Source organism: Ambystoma mexicanum, chromosome 10 (genome assembly GCF_040938575.1).
Source record: "Ambystoma mexicanum isolate Mex_15411 chromosome 10, UKY_AmexF1_1, whole genome shotgun sequence".
NCBI classification, from domain to species: Eukaryota; Metazoa; Chordata; class Amphibia; order Caudata; family Ambystomatidae; genus Ambystoma; species Ambystoma mexicanum.
This window is the reverse complement of record NC_090932.1, coordinates 1,468,657,279-1,468,676,767: the sequence shown is the minus strand read 5'-3', so window position 1 is coordinate 1,468,676,767 and position 19,489 is coordinate 1,468,657,279. Positions and strand designations below refer to the sequence as shown.

Below are 19,489 nucleotides of genomic sequence, written 5' to 3'. Positions count from 1 at the left end.
AATTTTTCGCAAGAACTAATATTTCTCTTATCTTTGGTTTCTTTAGATTCTGTGAGGAGAAACGCTGGTAGCGTTACACCGCCGTCAGCGGAGCAGACGCGAAGCATGCGTTCCAGCGGCTGCAGGGCTTAATTAGCTCCCTACCACAAATGAATAGTCCCGTGCTGCTGCTTGTAAATGGATACTCTGGAGGGCCATCTTAAGAGTATGGAATTACTATTGAAACCCGTTGAAGTATATGGAATTGGATGCTGTGAATGGTGTAAATGTCCTATGTGCCAGGCTAACACCACCTTTGACCTGTTGATTGATGTAATGTGTTCTGCCTAGTCTGAATGTCTGAGTGAAGGCTATGTTTTCTGACTGGGATCATGACGGAGGTGGGACTGAGGTCAATTTGAAAGGCCCACGCAGGGGCTGCAGCCCGCGTTGTAGGATTATTGGTGGTGGGAGCGAAAGATGATTAAGGTAACTGGTGGGACGGGGCAGGAGTATCCCCAGACCTATGATAGTTCATCCACGGGATGGAGGGGTGGAGGGATTGGCTGGTGGGTCAAGAGCATTGTTGGGAATAAGGGGGGTTTAATTCTTCTTTGTGGTGGAATACGGGTGGGGTGGAAGTTGGCTACGGTCTGGTTTGGGGAGAGTTGGGGTGAAGGGAGTGGGGTTGGGGGGAGGAGGTGTCAACAATGTCTGATTCAGTCCTTCCCTCCCGAACCTCCTCCGAACCTCTATTTTAGGAAGAACTATCCTTGCGTTCAGATAGCCTCTTTCTGCATGTCTTCTTTTGGTCTGCTTCTTTCTTTTCCTTCTTTTCGTGCAGGTAGGGTCTGGCTCCCTCTGAGGCAACAGTGGCAGGATAAACCTGTCACTGGGGAACTCCGAGGAGCCGAACCCCAGACCAGGGAAAAATCTGAAGCAACAAAAAACCCTGGGAGATGGTGTCTGTAGGATGCCCCCAGCAGTGGAGTACAGAAGGAAGTCTTCTTTCAGGAGGTAAGAAGGTGCTCCATTACGATGAACAGATTAAGCCTGGAGAACACTGGAGATCAGATTCCAAGACGAAGGTAGGATTGCTTAACTAGGTGAGTTCACACTCCCCGATGCCGGTAGGACGAACAGCCCATCCAGAAGTATGTCCAAATAACAGTCTGGAGGAGAGAAAGTTAAGAGACCAGAGAAGGGTCCTCTAATAGGAATGAAAGGAAGAAGAACCTCCAAAGATGGCAAGCAGAAGAATAGCACAGGAGCGTCAGGGAACAGCGAAGCGAAGACAAAAGAGTGAGGTGTCAGAGCGCGGAAGACAGGATAGCGGTAAGTAGAGCTGAAAGCAATGAAGCTAAGGCAAATAGAGTGAGACGCCAGAGCGCGGAAGACAGGATAGCGGCAAGTAGAGCTGAAAGCAATGAAGCTAAGGCAAATAGAGTGTGGCGCCGGAGCGCGGAAAAAACAGGATAGCGTAAGTAAAGCTGAACGCAAAAGGAAGCGCCCGGGAGAGTAGAGGGAGAGAGAGAGACGGACAGAGTAGGAATGGAAGAACAGACAAGATGTGAGGAATGCCAAAGGCAACGGGTAGCCGAACAAGACGAACGAGGGGGGACAGACGCCAAGAGCCTAACAGAGGCAGGAATCTGGGAAAAGGAGAAAAGCCGGTGAGAGGGTACACACGAGGAAAACTGCGAAAACTTCACAGCAGCGCGGTCCAAAGGAGAATGGACAGATACAACGCGCTGTGCAGGGGGCGTGGCTCCGATATAAACAAACGGTGGCCATCTTGGTTGAAGAGTAGACCGGGAAACTAGTTCAGGCTATGACGTTAGTGCTTCCACGCTTGCCACAGCTTCCAAGGGCGAAGCCGGACAGGTGGGTGGAGAGGGCGGGTCTGTTGACAACTGTGAGAAGAGGTATGGGGAATCAGGGGTTTGGGGGAAGAAGGCGGGTGTGCAGGCAGTAGGGGTACGTTTGTTCAGTTGGCAGGGTTATTGATCAAGTTGATAGTGCAGACTATAGTGAGTATTCTGGTACAGAATGGGAGTTGAGGGGAGGGGGCAGCTGCAGAGTAAATCGGGAGTATGCAGATCGAAAGACAGCGTGTGGGCAACTCTAGCGACACAGGCGGGGCAAGTGGCCATGGTGGGGGACAAGGGGGGGTGAATGGGGGAAGTTATGGATGGTGGGTTCTAAATGGGGAGTGATGGCTTAAAGATTGGGGCGTGGAATGTCCGGGGGTTGGGAAAAACGACTCAAACGTCAGCAAGTGGGTGGATTCCTTAAAAGGCATGGGATTCATGTAGCATTACTTCAGGAAACCCACATGGTTTGGAAAGTTTTGGAAATGCTCCAGAAACGGTGGGGGCGGGAGGGAGGAGGCTGGAAGTGGGAATGGCGTACTCTTTCACATTTCAGCGGCATTGATTTGGGTGGCCTCTGGGGTTCTCCAGAAGGTGGAGAAGGTCCTGACGGATGACATTGGGAGTACGTGGCGTTCGGAGAAACACTGGAAGGGAGGGTTAGGTGTGTAGTGAAATCGTATGCGCCAAATATTGATGTTAAAGATTACTTCTCAGCAGTGGTGGATCTGGTGTGGGGATGCAGGGGGGGGCCTGTTTTAAATCGGTAGGGAGGACTTTAACTGCTTGTTAGAAGTACGGGACATCAGGTTTGCTGAAACAAGAGGCAGTAGGGGCATTGTGAAAGGTGGTGGAGGGATTGGATCTGATGGAGTTATGGCATGAGATACATGGGCAAGAACAGGGATATTCTTACTTCTCAGGAGGTGCATGGCTCTCATTCCCGCCTTGATTATATTTGTGGGAATGTAGGACTTTCACTCTTTTAAGGCATGGAATACTTGGGAGGCACCCTGTCGGACCATCCCCCCCTGGTGACTGCAGCTGTGCGGGTTACAACAGAGGCCCACGAGGAGGTTATGGCGTTTACAGGTTACAGCCTTAGAGGATACAGGTTTCAAGGGGGTGCTACAAGAGTAAATAGAGCTTTTTCTTTTACTTAATGAAGGATTAGTGGCCAAAGCAGGGTCTGTGTGGGAGGCGTTTAAGGCAACAATTAGGGGGGTCTGCATTTCCAAGACTACAGGGATCAGGAAAGAACTACAAGAAGTATTGACGAGGACTGAAAGGCAGGTGGCGAATTCAGAAAGTGTTATAGCGGAGGGGAGACATTCAGGGGGAAGAGCTGGCCCAGGTACTAGCCACTCATCAAAAGACCATGACTTTGCTGTCAAACAGAGCAGTAGAAGGGATGTGCGCATTCACTGGAAGGGGATAAGGCAGGGGAGTTATTGGCCTGGCTGATACATAGGGAGCAACTGCGCCATACCATTATTCAAATCCGCAAAGAGGCTGGGGTGCTGACCTGCAGCCAGGAGGGGATTAATGACGGTTTTCGGGGATTCTACCAGAAATTGTATGCAAGTGAGGGGACAAACTCTCCAGAAGATGCAGACACATTGCTAGAACTGGTTCAGCTGCCCGTCATGGCTGCGGATATTAGGGAAGGAATGGAGAAGCCAATTGAAGAAGTGGATATACAGGGTGCGTTGCAGTCTATGGGGAAGGGGAGGTCTGCGGTTAGTGACGGTTTTCCTGTTGAATTTTACAATGAGTACGCAGATCTGGGGATCCCAAGGCTCAAGAGAGTATATGACGAGGCATTTGAAGGGGGGGGGTCCTGCCGGCCTCAATGAGGGAGGCGGTCATAATAGTATTGTTGAAAGAAGGGACCTACCTACTGGATCGTGCGTCCCATTTCATTAAATGTGGACACAAACATTTTGGGGAAGATCATAGCCACTAGGCTGTCGGGCGTGGCTCCAATGTTAGTACATCTGGTTCAGTGCCGATTTATTGGGGGCCATAGCACTGCGATGAATGTTTGCCACTTACATCATATAATGGGCCAGGTTAAACACATGGGAGAAATGACACTGGCCTCCTTTGATGCGATGAAAACGTTTGATTCCCTGGAATGGAATTGGCTGTTTAGAGTGCTGAGGGGCAAACGGGTTTGGGGCAAATATCTGCCACTGGCTGAGTCTGCTCTACAATCAACGGTGAAGACTAATGATTGGATTTCACGGCAGTGGACGCTGGGTAAGGGCATGCATCAGGGATGCCCAGTCTCGCAAATTTTATTTTCCATGGCACTGGAACTGCTAACCGAGTTCTTAAAACAGGAGAAGCAAGGATTTTAGCAGGGGGCTAAGGCATGTGGTTTCGCGATATATGCAGATTATCTGCTGTTGTATGTGGGAAATCTGCGGGATAATATGCCCATGTTGCTTGATGTGCTAGGGAACATTCTGAGGTTGTCAGGATTACGGATTAATCAAGAAAGGGCTTAGAAACAAGCATTTAGCGGATCTCCCGGATTGTGGCTACGTTGGGAGTGGGAGTCATTCTGGTATTTGGGAATCCAAATCTTTCATGACATAGAAGACACATTTGTATACAACACAGGAAGTATACAACACAGGAAGGGTACTATCTGGGATAGGGGATTGCATTCAATTTTGGAAAAAAACTGCTGCCGTTACTAATGGGGAGGGCAACGCTCTGCAAAATGGTGACATTAACGAGGCTACTCTACTACTTCACTAATATTCTGTATGCCATAAAGAGGGTGTTCTTTAAGATGCTGGATGAGAAGATTGGGGAACTGTTGTGGAATGCAGAAAGGAGGAGGGTGTTGGTGGTGACCCCGAGGCGACTGTGCTTGGACAGTGGTCTTAATTTACCAGACTATGAGGCGTACTTTATGGCAGCACAGTTACAGGCGGTATTGGAATGCAGAGATTCGAAAGGGGGGTTATTGAAGGAATTGGTGGGGGACCGAAATGTTATGGGGCACGATAGGAGGTAAAGGGGAGACAAACGTGTTCCAGGCGGTACAGTCAGTATGGCGAAAGCATCTCAAGAGGATTAATGTTGCAGGACTATATAGTGCAGATCTGCCATGGAGTACAGCTACGGCAGATCAATGGGAGGGCAGGCATTAGGTGATTTTGGGAGAAAGGGTTCCGGACGGTGGGTTACCTGTTTGAGGGTGGAAAACTGATGACGTTTGCAGAATGGAGTGTGAGGTATGGGGTTATGAAGAGACATTTTAATGGGGCGGTGACTAAACGGTTAGTTGCAATATGGGAGGAGATACCTGAAGAATCGGGTGTGAGCCCACTGATGCCGGTGCGGAGTGATCAGGGTGAAGGTGGGGCATAAATCTCCAGTATCTACCAGGCGGTGAGGAGTGAGGACCCCCTCCCCCTAGAGGAGCTAGCAGAGTAGGTGGGATAATAATGGGGGCTGCCAGATATTGAAAAAGGAATGGATGACAATTTTGGAACATGTTGGCAAGGTCTCAAGGAATGCTCAGTTTCAGCGTATTCAGTTCAACATACTGCATAGAGTTTGGGACCCCGACTGAACTCCACACTATGAATGCCACCCTTAGCCAGGATTGCCTGTGTTGTGGGAGGGGACCGGCAGGGCACTGGCAAATGACCTGGGTGTGTGTGTGTGTGTGTGTGTGTGTGTGGTTATTGCACGCTATTGGGGAGCAGTTGTATCAAAGATCAAATATGTTGTTGGGCTCTAATTATGAATGCAATTGTGGGGCATGATGTCAGGGGGGGAAGCGACACAGGTAACTAAATAGGCTAGCCCAGTTCTTGTTGGTACTTGCCAAACGGCAAACAGCTATTGCCTGGAAGAACAATGGAAGGCAGATAGATGTCCATAGGTGGCGGATGGCAGAACTAGAGATACCGCAGGCAAATAGCAACCCTGAGCAGGAGGAGTGGGGTGACGGTAGAATGGAGTCCGATGCTAAATGAGCTGTGTTCCTCAGCAGATCTGAAAGCCCCATGAGGAATTAAAAGAGGCAGATTGGAAACTAGAGAAAGGGAAGCAAAAGGTGGCTTTGTACGGTCGATACTCGATTGTTGTCATTATCTGCACTGTATACGGTTTTGGGGGGTTTGTAGACCAGGGGGACTCCGAAAGGCTAAATGCAACAGAAGAGAAGAAGGGAGGGGGCCGATAGGCGGCTTTGAGGAGGGGGATTTGTTATGGTTTGTTCTTTATGCAAAATCAATATAAGTGTTTTCGTTTTAAAAATAAAACCTTGGAAGTAAACTCCCTCATCACAGTAGTGACATCCAAAGAACCAAGAGTCAAGGGAGCCTTGCAATACTCTCCCTCATCACAGTAGTGCTATACAGTAGTGCTATACAAAGGTCTGAAAAACAAGAGTGCATGGGCTCCTTCGTCACAGTAAGATTAAAGAGGAGCTATCTGAAGATAACCTTCATAATGTCCTACGGCAGGAATATCCCAAGGAAGCCCTCAAGACTGTGCGAGGGGTGGGGGGTCAGGAGAAGGGAGTCAGTCTCCTGACCATACTTTCTTTGTTGAATAGAAAATAGAGCAAAAGACTGATGAAAGAGATGCAGACTGAGCCAGTTTATCAGGAGAAGGGAGCCATTCTCCTTGTACTATTTTAATTTGGATGCTGAACCCTTTTGTAGACTACTGGTAGGCTTAGAGTAGGTTTTTGGACAAAGTGCAGACCTTTTCATTTGGACAAACATCGACAACAAGCAGATTTTTTTTTAGGTAGGGATAACCCTTTAGAGATAGGGAGAGGTAAGACATTTTTCTTATATTTAAAATAAACTTGTTTAAACTTATCACCCCTTTGCCCGACTCCTTACTCCACAACACCCACTTGTCTGATGTGATCCCCTCCAATATGTGGACGAATGATGCTATGTGACCCCCTACCAGGGTTACATGGGAGGGGACTTGGAACAGGGAGGCATTGATTTGCGGGTTTGGCCGAAGTGGCTTGGCCTTTACCCCTGCTATGCCCCCTTCTGAATTGTCTAGGAAAGAAGGACTGCGATGTTGACTGTAGGCCTTGGTTGGTAAACCAGGTACTGGTCACTGTGCCTGAGGACTGCCCTGATTTTGGGTAGCGTTGGCCACAAAACCTTTGGCGGTTGGAAAAGGAATCTCTTTGGTAAGGTTTACATTTTATTTGGGGTAATGTTTACAGTGTTTTGTACTCCTTTTTTGCAGTTTCTAGCTCATCTACTGCCTTACTGAATAAGACACTATCGCCATGTTAAACAGTGTGGCCCGAGTCTCTGGTCTAAAAAATTCCTTAGCCACCCATGTCTTTTAATTAGAGTACCCTCAGCAACTATTCAGCAGATTCTGCAGCATCAAGTGTATTCTTGATAGCAGTGTTGGCAGTTTGTTTACCTTCTGTTAATGTTTTGAGCATTTTTTACCTTGCGCTCATGAACATCATTAACGAGATCTTCCATGTGGCCACATTGTGCTCTACTAAAGCTTGCCTTGGGAGCTGTATTAGCAGTTCAAATTTGGTAAGCTACTGATGTTGCCACTTTTTTCCCCTAGGGCATGCATCTTTTTACTCTACTCGTCAGAAGGTGCTTTTGACGTGGCAAGGGGTGTTCCAGCCCTTTTACAAGAGTAGTGACCACTAGTGAATCTGGTTTAAGATGCTCTTTTATGAACGGGGGTGTCAGTTCGTACCAGCTTAAAACACTTTTCAATGCAAGGATTACCAGCTTTAGTTCGGACTGGAGTGGAAAGGGATGGGCTCAGTCTCTTTTTGAGAAGATTGTAACAGAGGAATATACTGTTACATTTGATTTTCTCGTTGAGGAAAAAAAAAAAATCTTCAGAATCCTGGGTTGCAATTCTAAAACATTATGCCACCTTTTTAAGGAGGTCTATACATAGTATGTCATCTATGGGTGTGATCATCTACGGCTGATGAGGATATGGGCTTGTCCATAGTGCCTGGCGCTCTCAGCAAAATCTTACTTTTCTTCTGAATATAGTTAAATTATGGGCTCTACATAATGGGGTTCATTTATTGCTTTTATAGGTGGTCCCTACTCTTCCTGTACAATATGCTGAGGTTTTATTGGATGCGTATCTAAAAACTCCATAAATTAGGCCATTTTATCCAAGGTCTTTTCAAATCTTTCTTTTTACCAAGCGCCACTAGAAAGTGAGCCCTGCAATGGAAAGGGCACTTCTTCCTTGTCTTTAAGGAGCCAGTTTTTTTTTTTTTGTGTGCATCCCTTAAGGGGGAACTACTACCTGTATAGCCTGACTTTGGTGTTTCAACCAGCGTCGAAGTAGTCTGTTTCGGTGCCTGCATCTTGTGTTTAGGCGTATTTCGGGGGAGAACTGGATACTTTCAGTGTTTGCAATGTTTTATGAACATGCGTTGAGAGGGAACTACTAGGCACATCAGTGGTCTTAGTCGCCGAACCACTTGCTGAGATCACGTGTTCCGGTGTTCCAAAGACTTGGTCCCTTTCGACGAGTGCATAGAAAGGGTGGGAGTGGTCATTCAAATGATTGTGTGTAGTAGTATGCTTATGTTTGCCGGCGTTGTAATCGTGTGTGCAGAGCTTGTCCTAGGAGGGTGTTTTGTATATTTGGGCTGGTCGCCCAACAGAAGTCTCCTCAGTGTCACCAAAAAAAACGTGACTGTCTTGCTCAGCCTCGGATTCCTCCACCCCAGCAGGGTATTCCATCAATGCCTCAGCTTGCATCGTGCAGGCCGCACAGCCTTTCGACCGTCAATCCTTAAGCATCTTCGGTGGACTCTTGAAAGACTATAATTATACACATTGTGTGCATCTTTTCAGGGACATTTTTATTTGCATGTGGGACACATTTTTAATAGAGTATTCTCCATTATTAACGCTGGTGGACAGTGAGACTGTAGTTATTTAGGGGGAAATATATGGATACCTTCTCTAAATGTAAAATTAGAAGTGCTTTCCCCCAGACTCCCTATTAAGCAGGGCAAAGCCTGAAGAGTCGTAGGATGTTGAGTGCCGAACCTCTGAGTGTTGCGTGCAATGTTGCTCTGCAGCAGTCGGTAGGCACCGACGAACAGTGTCGATTAGGGAATGCATACACAACGATATTGATAGGTTTACTGAAATATGCTCAATGTCGAGCAACAAACTATTTCTTTGCGAAGTGCAATCAACCTGATGGTGGAAAAATACAATGAGAACCTCAACGTATACAGGATCATGGGTACAGTACACGTCACAATAGGGATAGTATTACAGAAACGCCCAGTCAACGTCCCTTTTCAAAATCAAAAACAAATCAGGTAATACTCTGCACCAACCACTAGATGTCGGCCTATGCAACACATAAATCTAAGCAGCTTCACAAGCCTCAGAAATATCTTTTGAATAACTGTTCATATTATAATAAAAGGTAAAAAAATATATATATATATATGATATAGATAAAGCACTGACAGAGGTCCGAACCCAGTTCTGAATACTACTCATCTTTTTAAAGTCCAGTGTCCAAACCTCTAAACTACCAGCCATCTCGTTGTGAAGAGCATACAACTTTTATAAGCTTAAAAACAGAATGGTGCGTCACTGTACACTGGTCTACGGATCTGTGTAATTTTCCCCGGCTGATTAACCCGCGACAGAAATGTTTGCATGGGAAATGTACGCAATACAAAAGGTTTGTACATTTCCCATGCGGACATCCATTACAAAACAACCCCAAAACCATACAAACACACCCACACCCAACACCCCACTTACCTTTCCTTCCGACGCACTGTGTCTCTGCGGCGCCGGTTCCCTTTCACTTCTGTGATTGGGATCCGGCGCCGCAGGGTCCTTTTTTTTTGGGCAGCTGCAGGGGTTTCCCCCGCAACCCCCGCTCACTATACTGTGTAGTACAGTGAGCAGGGTGTTGCGGGGGACACCCACTCAGCACCATCGCTTTTTTTTTTAATAAACAATAGTTTTAATACAAACTTTGTTACATTTCATTCACTAAGTTACATCTTTGTACACTAAGAGTAATACCAAGTATCCTCCCAAAAGATGTTTCCAGTCCCCCTCACCAAGGCCATTGAATATTTGAGCAAGGTTACCAAGCTGCTGGTTTGTCAATTATTCATCAGCCAATATCGTGTGCATGACGTCGACCACTGCACATGATAGATTCACATTTTGGCCTGCCAGCAGCAGAAGCCACTAATCGTCCATATTTCCGTTCGGGGGGCAAATGTACTCGGAAAGTCATTTCTTGTCCCGATTAGGCTTAAACAATCAGTGATCAAATTTTTAGATGATTCCACCTCGGTTTGACAGAATCGACAGTTGTCTATCGTAGACTTGTCGTGTTTTAGAAAAAGCATTTCTTTAGTTGGATATAAATTTAAGCACAACCTCAAACTGATTCCAATGATAACGGAAAGGAAATGTTATGAGACATTTCGGTGTATGGTTAATTCCAGAGGAGACAACACCTAAAAGAATAGGCGATTTTAAATTGGATCTTTTCTCAGTTGTCTGGATCCAATCCAAATGCTTGATTTTTTTTTTTTGCACACGGATTTGACATAACTGTTTCCATCTTCATGTTGACGATGTTCCATATTGCTTCAATTTTATCTGACCACGTCTAAAATAACCCTGGAAATTGATTCTCTGCGTTTAGGGCTAGTATCTGATAGGGTAGGGCTATTGGACTTGCTCTCATTTTCCTAGAGGCAGCTATGGATTTCCAGAGCACTAAAGAATAGAGTGATTCCAGGCCAAGTTCGTAACTAATTTCCACTATTGAAACATTTTGGGGGATTCTCAGTATTTTCCGCCAAAACAATCCCTCCAAGTAATCCCAAAAGCCATGGTCTATGTTGAAGGCAGCTTCAGAACCATATGTAATTGTTGCAACGACTTTTTGGATGTAAAACTTAAAAACGGGTTTGAGAGAGAATTTACCGTGTATGTCCTGTTTAGCTTGGCTCCTTGAAGCGACAATGTTCGCATAGGTGTTTAGACCCTCGATCCAGTCCCATTCACAAATGGATCTATTGAACAGTATGCCCAGATATCAAATGCACTGTACCTTCGAGTGATTCATTGGCAAAGTACCATTTAAAGTTCAATCCTCTTTTTCCAAGTTGCGTGCCAAAGGTCGGATGAGCTGCGGGGGTGTCCCCCTATAGTATAGTGAGCCGGGATTGCTGGGGACACCCTTGCAGCCCCCCGCAGTCTTTAAAAACAATTTTTTGACTGACCCCCTCCAAAAGACCTAAACACATACCACGAAATGTTCAAACTTTTGGTAGTTCGAACTTTGTGGTGTGTGTTTTAGGTCATTTTGTAAGGTCGGTCATTTAGATTCAGTAATTTTGTCCTATTCCCTGGCCTACATCTGGAGATGGCATCCCGTGCCTACACTGCAGGACAGTAGAAAATGCAACAGGTCAGGTATGGCTTAAACCAAGGGCATAGGCAGTGGGGCTGGCACAGAACACCACAGAGGAGATATGCAGTCCTTATTCTTTTAGGGGCATTGATGACGGTTAAAGAAACACATTATCGGTCACAGCTTCAGCCTGCTGCCTGGAACACAAGCCGAAAGGAGGGGCCATGCCTCTATAAAAACAGCTCTAAACCCAGTCATTAGGTTGCTGGAGTGAAGTGCATATGGCATTATGAGAATTTTGTAGAGGTGAGAGTGCAATGGTGTGCAGTAGCAAGAAGGAGTTTAGGGAAAGAGAATTGGAGGAGGAAGAACTTTCAAGGGGGCTGGAGGAGGATAAGGACAGAAGAGGGGAGGAAAGTAATGGCTGGGGAGTTGTTGGAGGTGGGAGGAAGAGAAGGATTGGAGGAGAAATTAGGGTAGATGATAGTTTAAGGAGAAAATTGCAGGATTATCGCAGGAGGTTGACAGACAGTAAAAGAAATTCAGGAAGCGGTTGGAGGAGGTGGGCAAGGAAGAATTTTAGAAAGGAGCGCATAGCATCAGTGAGAGCTGACCCAGGTGTGACCGGGTTAGGGACGTGTCCCCAATTTGAAGATACAATCCCCAATAAACCCTTGCAAAACTTTTATTTGAGTCAGTGGGATCTGTTGATCGGGTGCCATCCTGGCTGTCATCAACTTTAGAACAACTTTAAACACTGGTGGTACAACATACCTTTGGGGTTCTCTGCCTGGAAGGAATTCCATCCAATATTGCAATGGCATCCTTGTCCTGCTTCAGCATGGTATAACATTCTGCCATTTTGTATTTCACTTCAATTTCGGATGGCAAACACTGAAAGAGACACAGAGGTGAAACGGTTCTCACAGATGCTGAACTGCAATGCTATTCTATTAGTATGGAGTCACTTCCTCATCAGCCATTTGGGCACATGCTTAATTTGTCAACATTAAATGTGTGGCATAACTTGGACTTGTGCATGTACTCTTGCTGGATTGTTATGCTGACAAAGCCCAACTTTGTCATGCACAAGTACACACAAGAGGCTCTGAGGGCACAGAGGACCTTGTGCAGGGCAACTCCTTCCCTAGCAACGCAGATACAAAGCAGCAGATAGCAAAGTGTAAGGGGCAGAATAACAGTGCGGAAGAAACCTGCGTGGGCGAGTGGAGAGAATTACAATGGCAGGAGGAAACGTTAAGACCGTGGGACAGGTAACAAAATGGCTGGTTCTGGAGTGGGAGTCAGAGGGTTTAGGGATCCCACCCCAAATAAAACCATCTGATTGGTGGGGCAGAACAACAGGTAATCATTCTGTCCTTGACATGGGAAGTTGTGGCTTCAGAGGGAAGAAGTCTGGGGTACAATGGTAATCGCTTCCGACAGGACACGTCTTGTGTGTGTAGAATGCTTTTACTTTACATGATTTTCCCTCATGTTGACCAGGTTGATGAGAGAACAAAATAATGAGCCACTGGTATGGAATGGAAGTGTGAGGATCAAAGTTCATACATCTATTGCGCTTTATGCCCAAAGATTGACATCTTCTCAAATGAATAGACATTGGACATGAGCAGAGAGGGCTTTCTACAAGAAATGACCCTTAATATTGAAGAATAACTTCACATGGTTGTCAGTTAAAAAGAAAAGATGTTACATACTTCACATATATTGGTAAATTGTGGAACAAATGAGTGTCTTCATTTAGACTCGAATAAACTCCACATTTGCTCCAAATGATCTGATCATTGTGTAGGAACAAAATAATCTTTATAACCAAGTTAACATTTAAGAGCTTCTCCAAATCCCCCACCCAATTCAATGCCAGAGGGAGGAATACAATCTTGTCTTCACTTTCCAAGCCCAATCATTTGTTTCATTTTGGATTCCAGATTTACCATTTAAAATCATATTTGATACAATGCCGAGTCATCTAACATGGACTGTTTTGTTGAGAACATCCCTTCATCACCCCCTCAAGAGTTGTGGAGAGTGGTTAAGCTCCTTGTTCCATCACTCCTAGAAATGTGTAATCCTACTTTAGCTGGCCTTCCCCAGGTTTCATGATTTCTCGTCTCAAGGTGATCCAGTATACTTAAGCTTAACACGTTTAATTGCCAAGCCCATATGATCATATTAACCAATTCTTTGTATTGTGCATTGGCTGCCATTAAAGCTGAGGTTAGGCTTCATAATTACCTTCTTTGATTTTAAAGGTTGTATGCTGCGATACCCCTAAAAGAAAAGTGCACAAACGTACACCCTAAAGGGATTGTCAAATTGCCCATCCTATCCAGTAGTTAGTTCTCTGCTTTCTTCATCGTATTCTTCCCACAAGGATGCGTAAAGTGCCCTGTTGCATCCAGAAGCTAGGTCCATAATAAAAAAACACCATTAATAATATTAGTAGATCTACACACTCACTTCTTACAATAGAGGTCGGCAACCTCTAATAAGGAACAACCTCCTAAGCAAAGTCTGGAATTTCTCACCAGTTACATCCGGATGGAGGCACACTTTACACCAAGGCATGAAGAGAAGTCTTCCAATTTTTGCATTTTATAATGGTGCTGTAATTTTGACATGTATGTTTATGGGTGTATTGTTTTGTAATGGTTTACGTTTACCTACTGTACAGCACTTGTGTGCCCTTTGTGTTCATCTTGCCCTTTAAAAAATGTAACAAAGACTAGGTGACCAAATCATCTTACTTTATTGGTAGGTACCTGGCTTAGCGGTGCAGCTGTGGCATTTCCAGTCGATGGTCGCACTTTGGAAGTCTTACTTAATGCTTTCTTCTGTTGCAGAGCCATTGTGTACTTGCTTACAGCATTTCTGTATTCTTTATCATGAAAGAGGGAATCTGCATGATACACAAGGAGCTGGTACTTTTGAGATGAAGAAAATAGTTCACTAAAAAAGTAAACAAAATAATTCAGAACACTTGTGAAATAAATGATCCTGCTCGTTTTTTTAAAAACCTCATTTCCTTTTTCAAACCAAATTATATTGTAACAATGAGCTTTGGTTGTGGGGCTGTTGGGGTGGGCGGGACTGGCATCACATGGGGATAGAGCTTGGATTTGAAAAAAAGGAGTAAAGATTTTGTAAAGCAAAAGTACTACAAACAAAAGATAGACCAAGCTTGCTTTGCATAGCATAGCATTGTAAGAGCACTCCGTCTTCACTCCAGGAGGAGGAGAAAGCTGGTGGATAGGTGCAGTTAGTCCACATAAATAACAAAATAGGACATAATGCAGATATACCGGAAAAAAAAAATATATAATATATTATTTTCAGTCCTTTAAGTGGATTACGAAATTGAGGGGCAGCACTCTAGAAAGTGGGCATGGTGAAATTGAGCTCAGTGGGGCCTAAAGGAGGAGCTTGGGGGAGGACACTACGAGCCTACACAAATCTTCAGCTGGCCCTGAAATCACCAATGAAAAAGCACCAAAGCTACTGGCTGCTTTGCATAAAATCAATGAGCATTTTGCTAACTCAAAATTCTAAATAGGGCATCTCCATTAGCGATTCAAACTTGAAACCCCCTTCTGAGATTAGAAAACACACTAGCTTTCCTGCTCATTTAATTTACAATAACTCCCTAACAGTAAAGTGACTCCAAAGTACCAGTCATATAGAACCGTTTTGACACATGCCACCTTTGGGAGTTGGCTTCCCTTAAGCTATTTCTTTCACAGCTTATTCATCATCCATTCTTTCCTCAGGTCACCCATGCAGACGCTCCGGTTCTTTCTCGTGGTGGTAGGGGAACCCCAGCAGCGCCCCTGCTCATTCTGTATACACACACACATACACCCATCAGTTTGCTTGTTAGCCAAAGGTTGAATCGAATGTTGATCCAGAAGAAAACGAGTTGAAGCCTTTATTAGGCTAACAAAGTCATTTATTTTGAATATTTGCAAGCTTTCATGCAAATTACAGCATTACAAATTTGCAGCATTACAGATTACATAGCCCCTCCTGCAGATACCCAGTTATCTGTGCCCATCTGTACCTGATTTGTAGTTTTGCTCTGAGGCATGTATTGGATGTTCAACTCCCCCACATATTGGGATCTTTTCTGTCCTGAGGAGGCATGAACCATATAGCGCGCGGGCTGTGTGTGCCAAATTTGTGTCCACTCAAAATAAGGCTCCAAAATTAATTATTTCCTGAGCTAGATCAATAATGAAAACATTGAGTAAACATATCTATCGTGTGGTTTGTGATACCTCCAACTTCCTTAGTGGGGCGGATGGGTGGCCACATGTGATTCTAAGCAGATACTAGCTTCCAGTAATTGTGTTACTGTTGCTTGTATCTGTCTTCTGAGGCTTGTGGATCTACTTTGAACAACATGCTTTGCATAGACTAGCCAGCAGCACCTAATGGAGATGGTGGGTGAATTGAAGGGACTGTAACAAGCATCTTTGAATACATCCTGTCCCCCCTGAGAATGATTTCTTGCTTGTGCGTCAACACAATCTTGTTGTATGAAAGTGTCTACTGAACTCTGTGTTTCTGCTTTACAAATAGCTTCCAGTGGCACATTAGCGATGAAAGTCGAGGTAGCTCCTGTACTGCGGGTAGAATGTGTGCTGGAAGTCAAAGGACTTGTTTTGCTTGAGAGGCTAAAACGCTGTTCAATACACCTTACAATCCATCTGGCAGTAATAGCCTTGGAGACAGGATCCCCTTCTCTTCCGACTGCCAGTAATGCAAAGAACTGATCAGTTTTCCTCAGATGCTTTGTTAAGATAGTACATCACTGCTCTGCATACATCCAACTAGTTTTGAGGGTTCTGAAAGAACGTTGGAAGTTCTAGTGATTCAACAACATTAACTTTCGCTATTTATTCCGGTGAAAAACATCGGTGTGTACTTAGGACAACCTTAGTTTTATGCACTGTGACAAACAGCTGAGCTACTGATAAAGCTTGTAGCTCACTAATTCTGGAAATTGATGTGATGGCTATTGTAAGGAAGGCATGATATCAACAGTAAGACAGACAAAAGACCACAGTTCAAGGGAGTTTATTGAACTTAAGCAAGGGTATGATAAACCTCTCTAAACCTAAATCTGCAGATGGGAGCATGCTACGATCATCAAATAACACAATTTCAGTGGTGCCTTGTAAAAATAAAAGGGCCTATACTAAAAAAAACTAATGCCAATCCGTACCTGTAAATACAAACAGCGAGGGGGATACTGTTACAAAAAGAAAGAAGTGTTCAAAATGATATGTCAGGATGTTCAGGCCGTTGGCCTCCCTTCCCCACGTTTGAAGCATTGGACAAGGCGGTTCACTCAAGTGTAGCTCAGTCTCTGGCTTTTTAGCACAAGGATACAATTCAATCATAACATCGGGACCTTCTGTAGGCAAATCCAACCAACCAAAAATGATAAGTTTATTTTCCTTTTTGGATTTCTACAAGTATTCACTTTGGGTGATTCACCATTCACCCGGATCCCCCTCAGTCGGGCTCGGATCTCTTTAGCACAGGGTTTGTAGGATATTCTTTTGGGTGACACACGGTTCACCCCAGATCCCCCTCAGCCAGGCTCAGATTCCCCTTTTAAACACAATTAGACTCCCTCAGCCAGGCTCAGACCAATTTCAATCAGGTATCGAAGACTTTCGAATGTGCACAGGATTTAGCTTGATCCATTGCAGGACCACTTCGATTTTACAATTTCTTCTCTTTACATTTGTCCCTTTTGGGTTTGGATACCTAACAGACTTTTGAATGAGCATGCACGTAGTGCTGGACAACTCTGTTTAACTGTGTTTATGGTATCTATCTTCGCTTCAAAGTTCAGTCATTCATTTGGTGCATTAATTATGTTTGCATCACTTGCCAAATACGATTCATGCCCCGTCCTCTTCAAATTCCTTCATGCAATGTTGACGCTTGCAACCTTGGGTTCCAGACAGCCCGGGTTGGTATCAGTTGCCCCAACTCACCGCTGTGCTGCCTTCACTGGCTTTTCTTTGTTGTAGGAGCAAAGGACAGTACCACGGCGGCAACTGCTTCTGCCCGCCTTGACTATCAACGCAGGAGTGCCACACACAATGCAGGAGTCTTTAGCTTTAATTCCAGGTCTTATGTTTTCTATCCTCGAAGGCTCATAAAAGTTGCGGTCTTTCAGTGAAAAGGTCAAGGGCCCATCCTTTGGATTCCTTTTCGGTTTTGCCGTCTTTAGCGTTGTATTAAACTGCCATCTTGGAACTGCTGTTTCCTCGTGTGCTTTGCCTCACTCAGAGTGTGCTCTCGTGCTCCGCCTTTTATCCGTGTGGGGAAGTGTGATGCAAGTCAGGTGTGTGTAATGATCAGTAATGGCCTGACCCTGCCTGGCAATCGTGTTGGGACATGTCAGATATACGGCTTGGGTATTAGTCTGTTATCCCTCACAGTGAGGTGTCCATGAGAAAGTGTTTGTGTCGGAAAAGTGGGGGGCGGGTGGTGGGTCGAATCCCCAAGTATCCTACCTGGTAGGATGGGGTAAAGGTAGGGAAGGGATACCAGGTCACCCCGTTCGGTGTCCCACTTCCACTCCCAATCCAGGGGGACCCGCCTGCACTGGTACACCCCAAGGAACTGGATTCAAAAGCAATGGCTGTGTCCTGGCCACCTGGATGACAGATCCCCAGGGCAATAGCGGGTCAAACACCTTCAGGTTTCTCACCCTACAAGGAAAGCTACCTTATATGGGAGGTCCTTTGTGCAACGGCTCAAAGTGAGGATCATTAAGTTAACATTTAGATCGCAAACGGGTTAGCTACCGGTGGGTCTAAACATTTAAAAGCTTCTATGAAAGCTTTGATAACTGCCATTCTCCAGGGTTCTGTTTTAGGATGTTGCGTAAGCAGACAGTGCAGCCAGGTGAACCTTTAAGGAATTAAATACTAGACCAAAGTCGAGAAAATAAAAGAGGAAAGGAATATTCGGTGTTGATGTTACACTTTTTACAACATATGAAAACAAACTGTTTCCATCTGTTAAAATAGCAATGCTAATACCGGAGCTTTGGAGCCAGAAGGCGGAGCCGGCCTTTTCCAAAGGCTCTTTCCTAAGGCTCATGCCTGTCTTGGCATATCCGGGTCCTGGGCGCTTACGCCTACTATTAACAAGTACTTACAATGTGCAAAAACTCGGGCTTCGACTATGCGTCCCTCATTCTCAGACCTCCCCCACCATCATACTATCCCTCCCTCCAACTTTCTGCAAAATGCCCTACCAACATGCCAGAAACCCACACTGGACGGACTCGGGTACTGTCCGCTTGTCGACATGGAAAGGTATCTAGGTATGGAAAGGTATCTACTGCTTACCCGGAACACTCTGCTCGCCTTGCCCGCGCACCAGCTTTCTGTGCCTTACCGCCTGTAACTGCAGACCGCAATGCACGGTTCGGCTGCAGGACTCACTCCAAAGGTAACCGACCTATACCCATTCGCTCCGCTCCACATCGCCCTGTATTACACTCCAACATGTGAATTAACCCACATCCCTCTCTTCGCCCCCCCACCGCCTCTTAACATCTCCTGGGAGCACTCTAATGTCCACAGCCATCAAGTGGCTTATTCAAACTAAGCCACCAAGGCATGCCCATTCACCTCACGTCACCCATATGGGACCACGAAACGTGCATGATGCACTTGCACCTACACAAAGCCACCCACAGGCACTGAACGTTCATACTGCTCCTTGCCCTGCACCGACGTTTGCCTCTGTGCACATCTCTAACCTAACTGCCACCAATTGTCATGCTGTATCGCCTGTTAACTTATATACTAGCTAATGATTGCTATGTGGCTTCACCCACTGCTCACGTTCCAAGCAATGTTGGTTATGATGTATCACCTGCTAACTTAGCTAACCCTACTGCTCACGTACTTCCCAATGATTGCTATGTTACTTTGCCAACTGCTCGTGTTCTATGCAATGTTTGTCATGATGCATCGCCCGTCAACTTAGCTAATCATACCTAGCGACTGTTGTGCTGTCGCCAACTGCTCATGCGCCATCTTGAGTGCCACGTTGCCCCGCCTGGGAACTCCGTTAACCCTACCATACACGCCCCAACACCTATCATCACCCCTGTCTCAACTGCTATTACAAACACCTCCACTATTACCATGCTCAACCAT

General features: G+C 45.4%; 1 protein-coding gene across 2 annotated transcripts in view; it reads right to left on the bottom strand.

The window, feature by feature from the left end:
- Nucleotides 1-19,489, bottom strand: part of ANAPC7 (anaphase promoting complex subunit 7) — a 588,909-nt gene that overhangs the window by 397,135 nt on the left and 172,285 nt on the right. For both annotated transcript variants that reach the window (XM_069619555.1, XM_069619554.1), the window contains exons 2-3: nt 14,057-14,243; nt 12,045-12,164 (exon numbers count right to left, since the gene is read on the bottom strand). In XM_069619555.1, the coding sequence (XP_069475656.1) occupies nt 12,045-12,164; nt 14,057-14,243 (307 nt within the window). The remainder of the gene's footprint in view (nt 1-12,044; nt 12,165-14,056; nt 14,244-19,489) is intronic.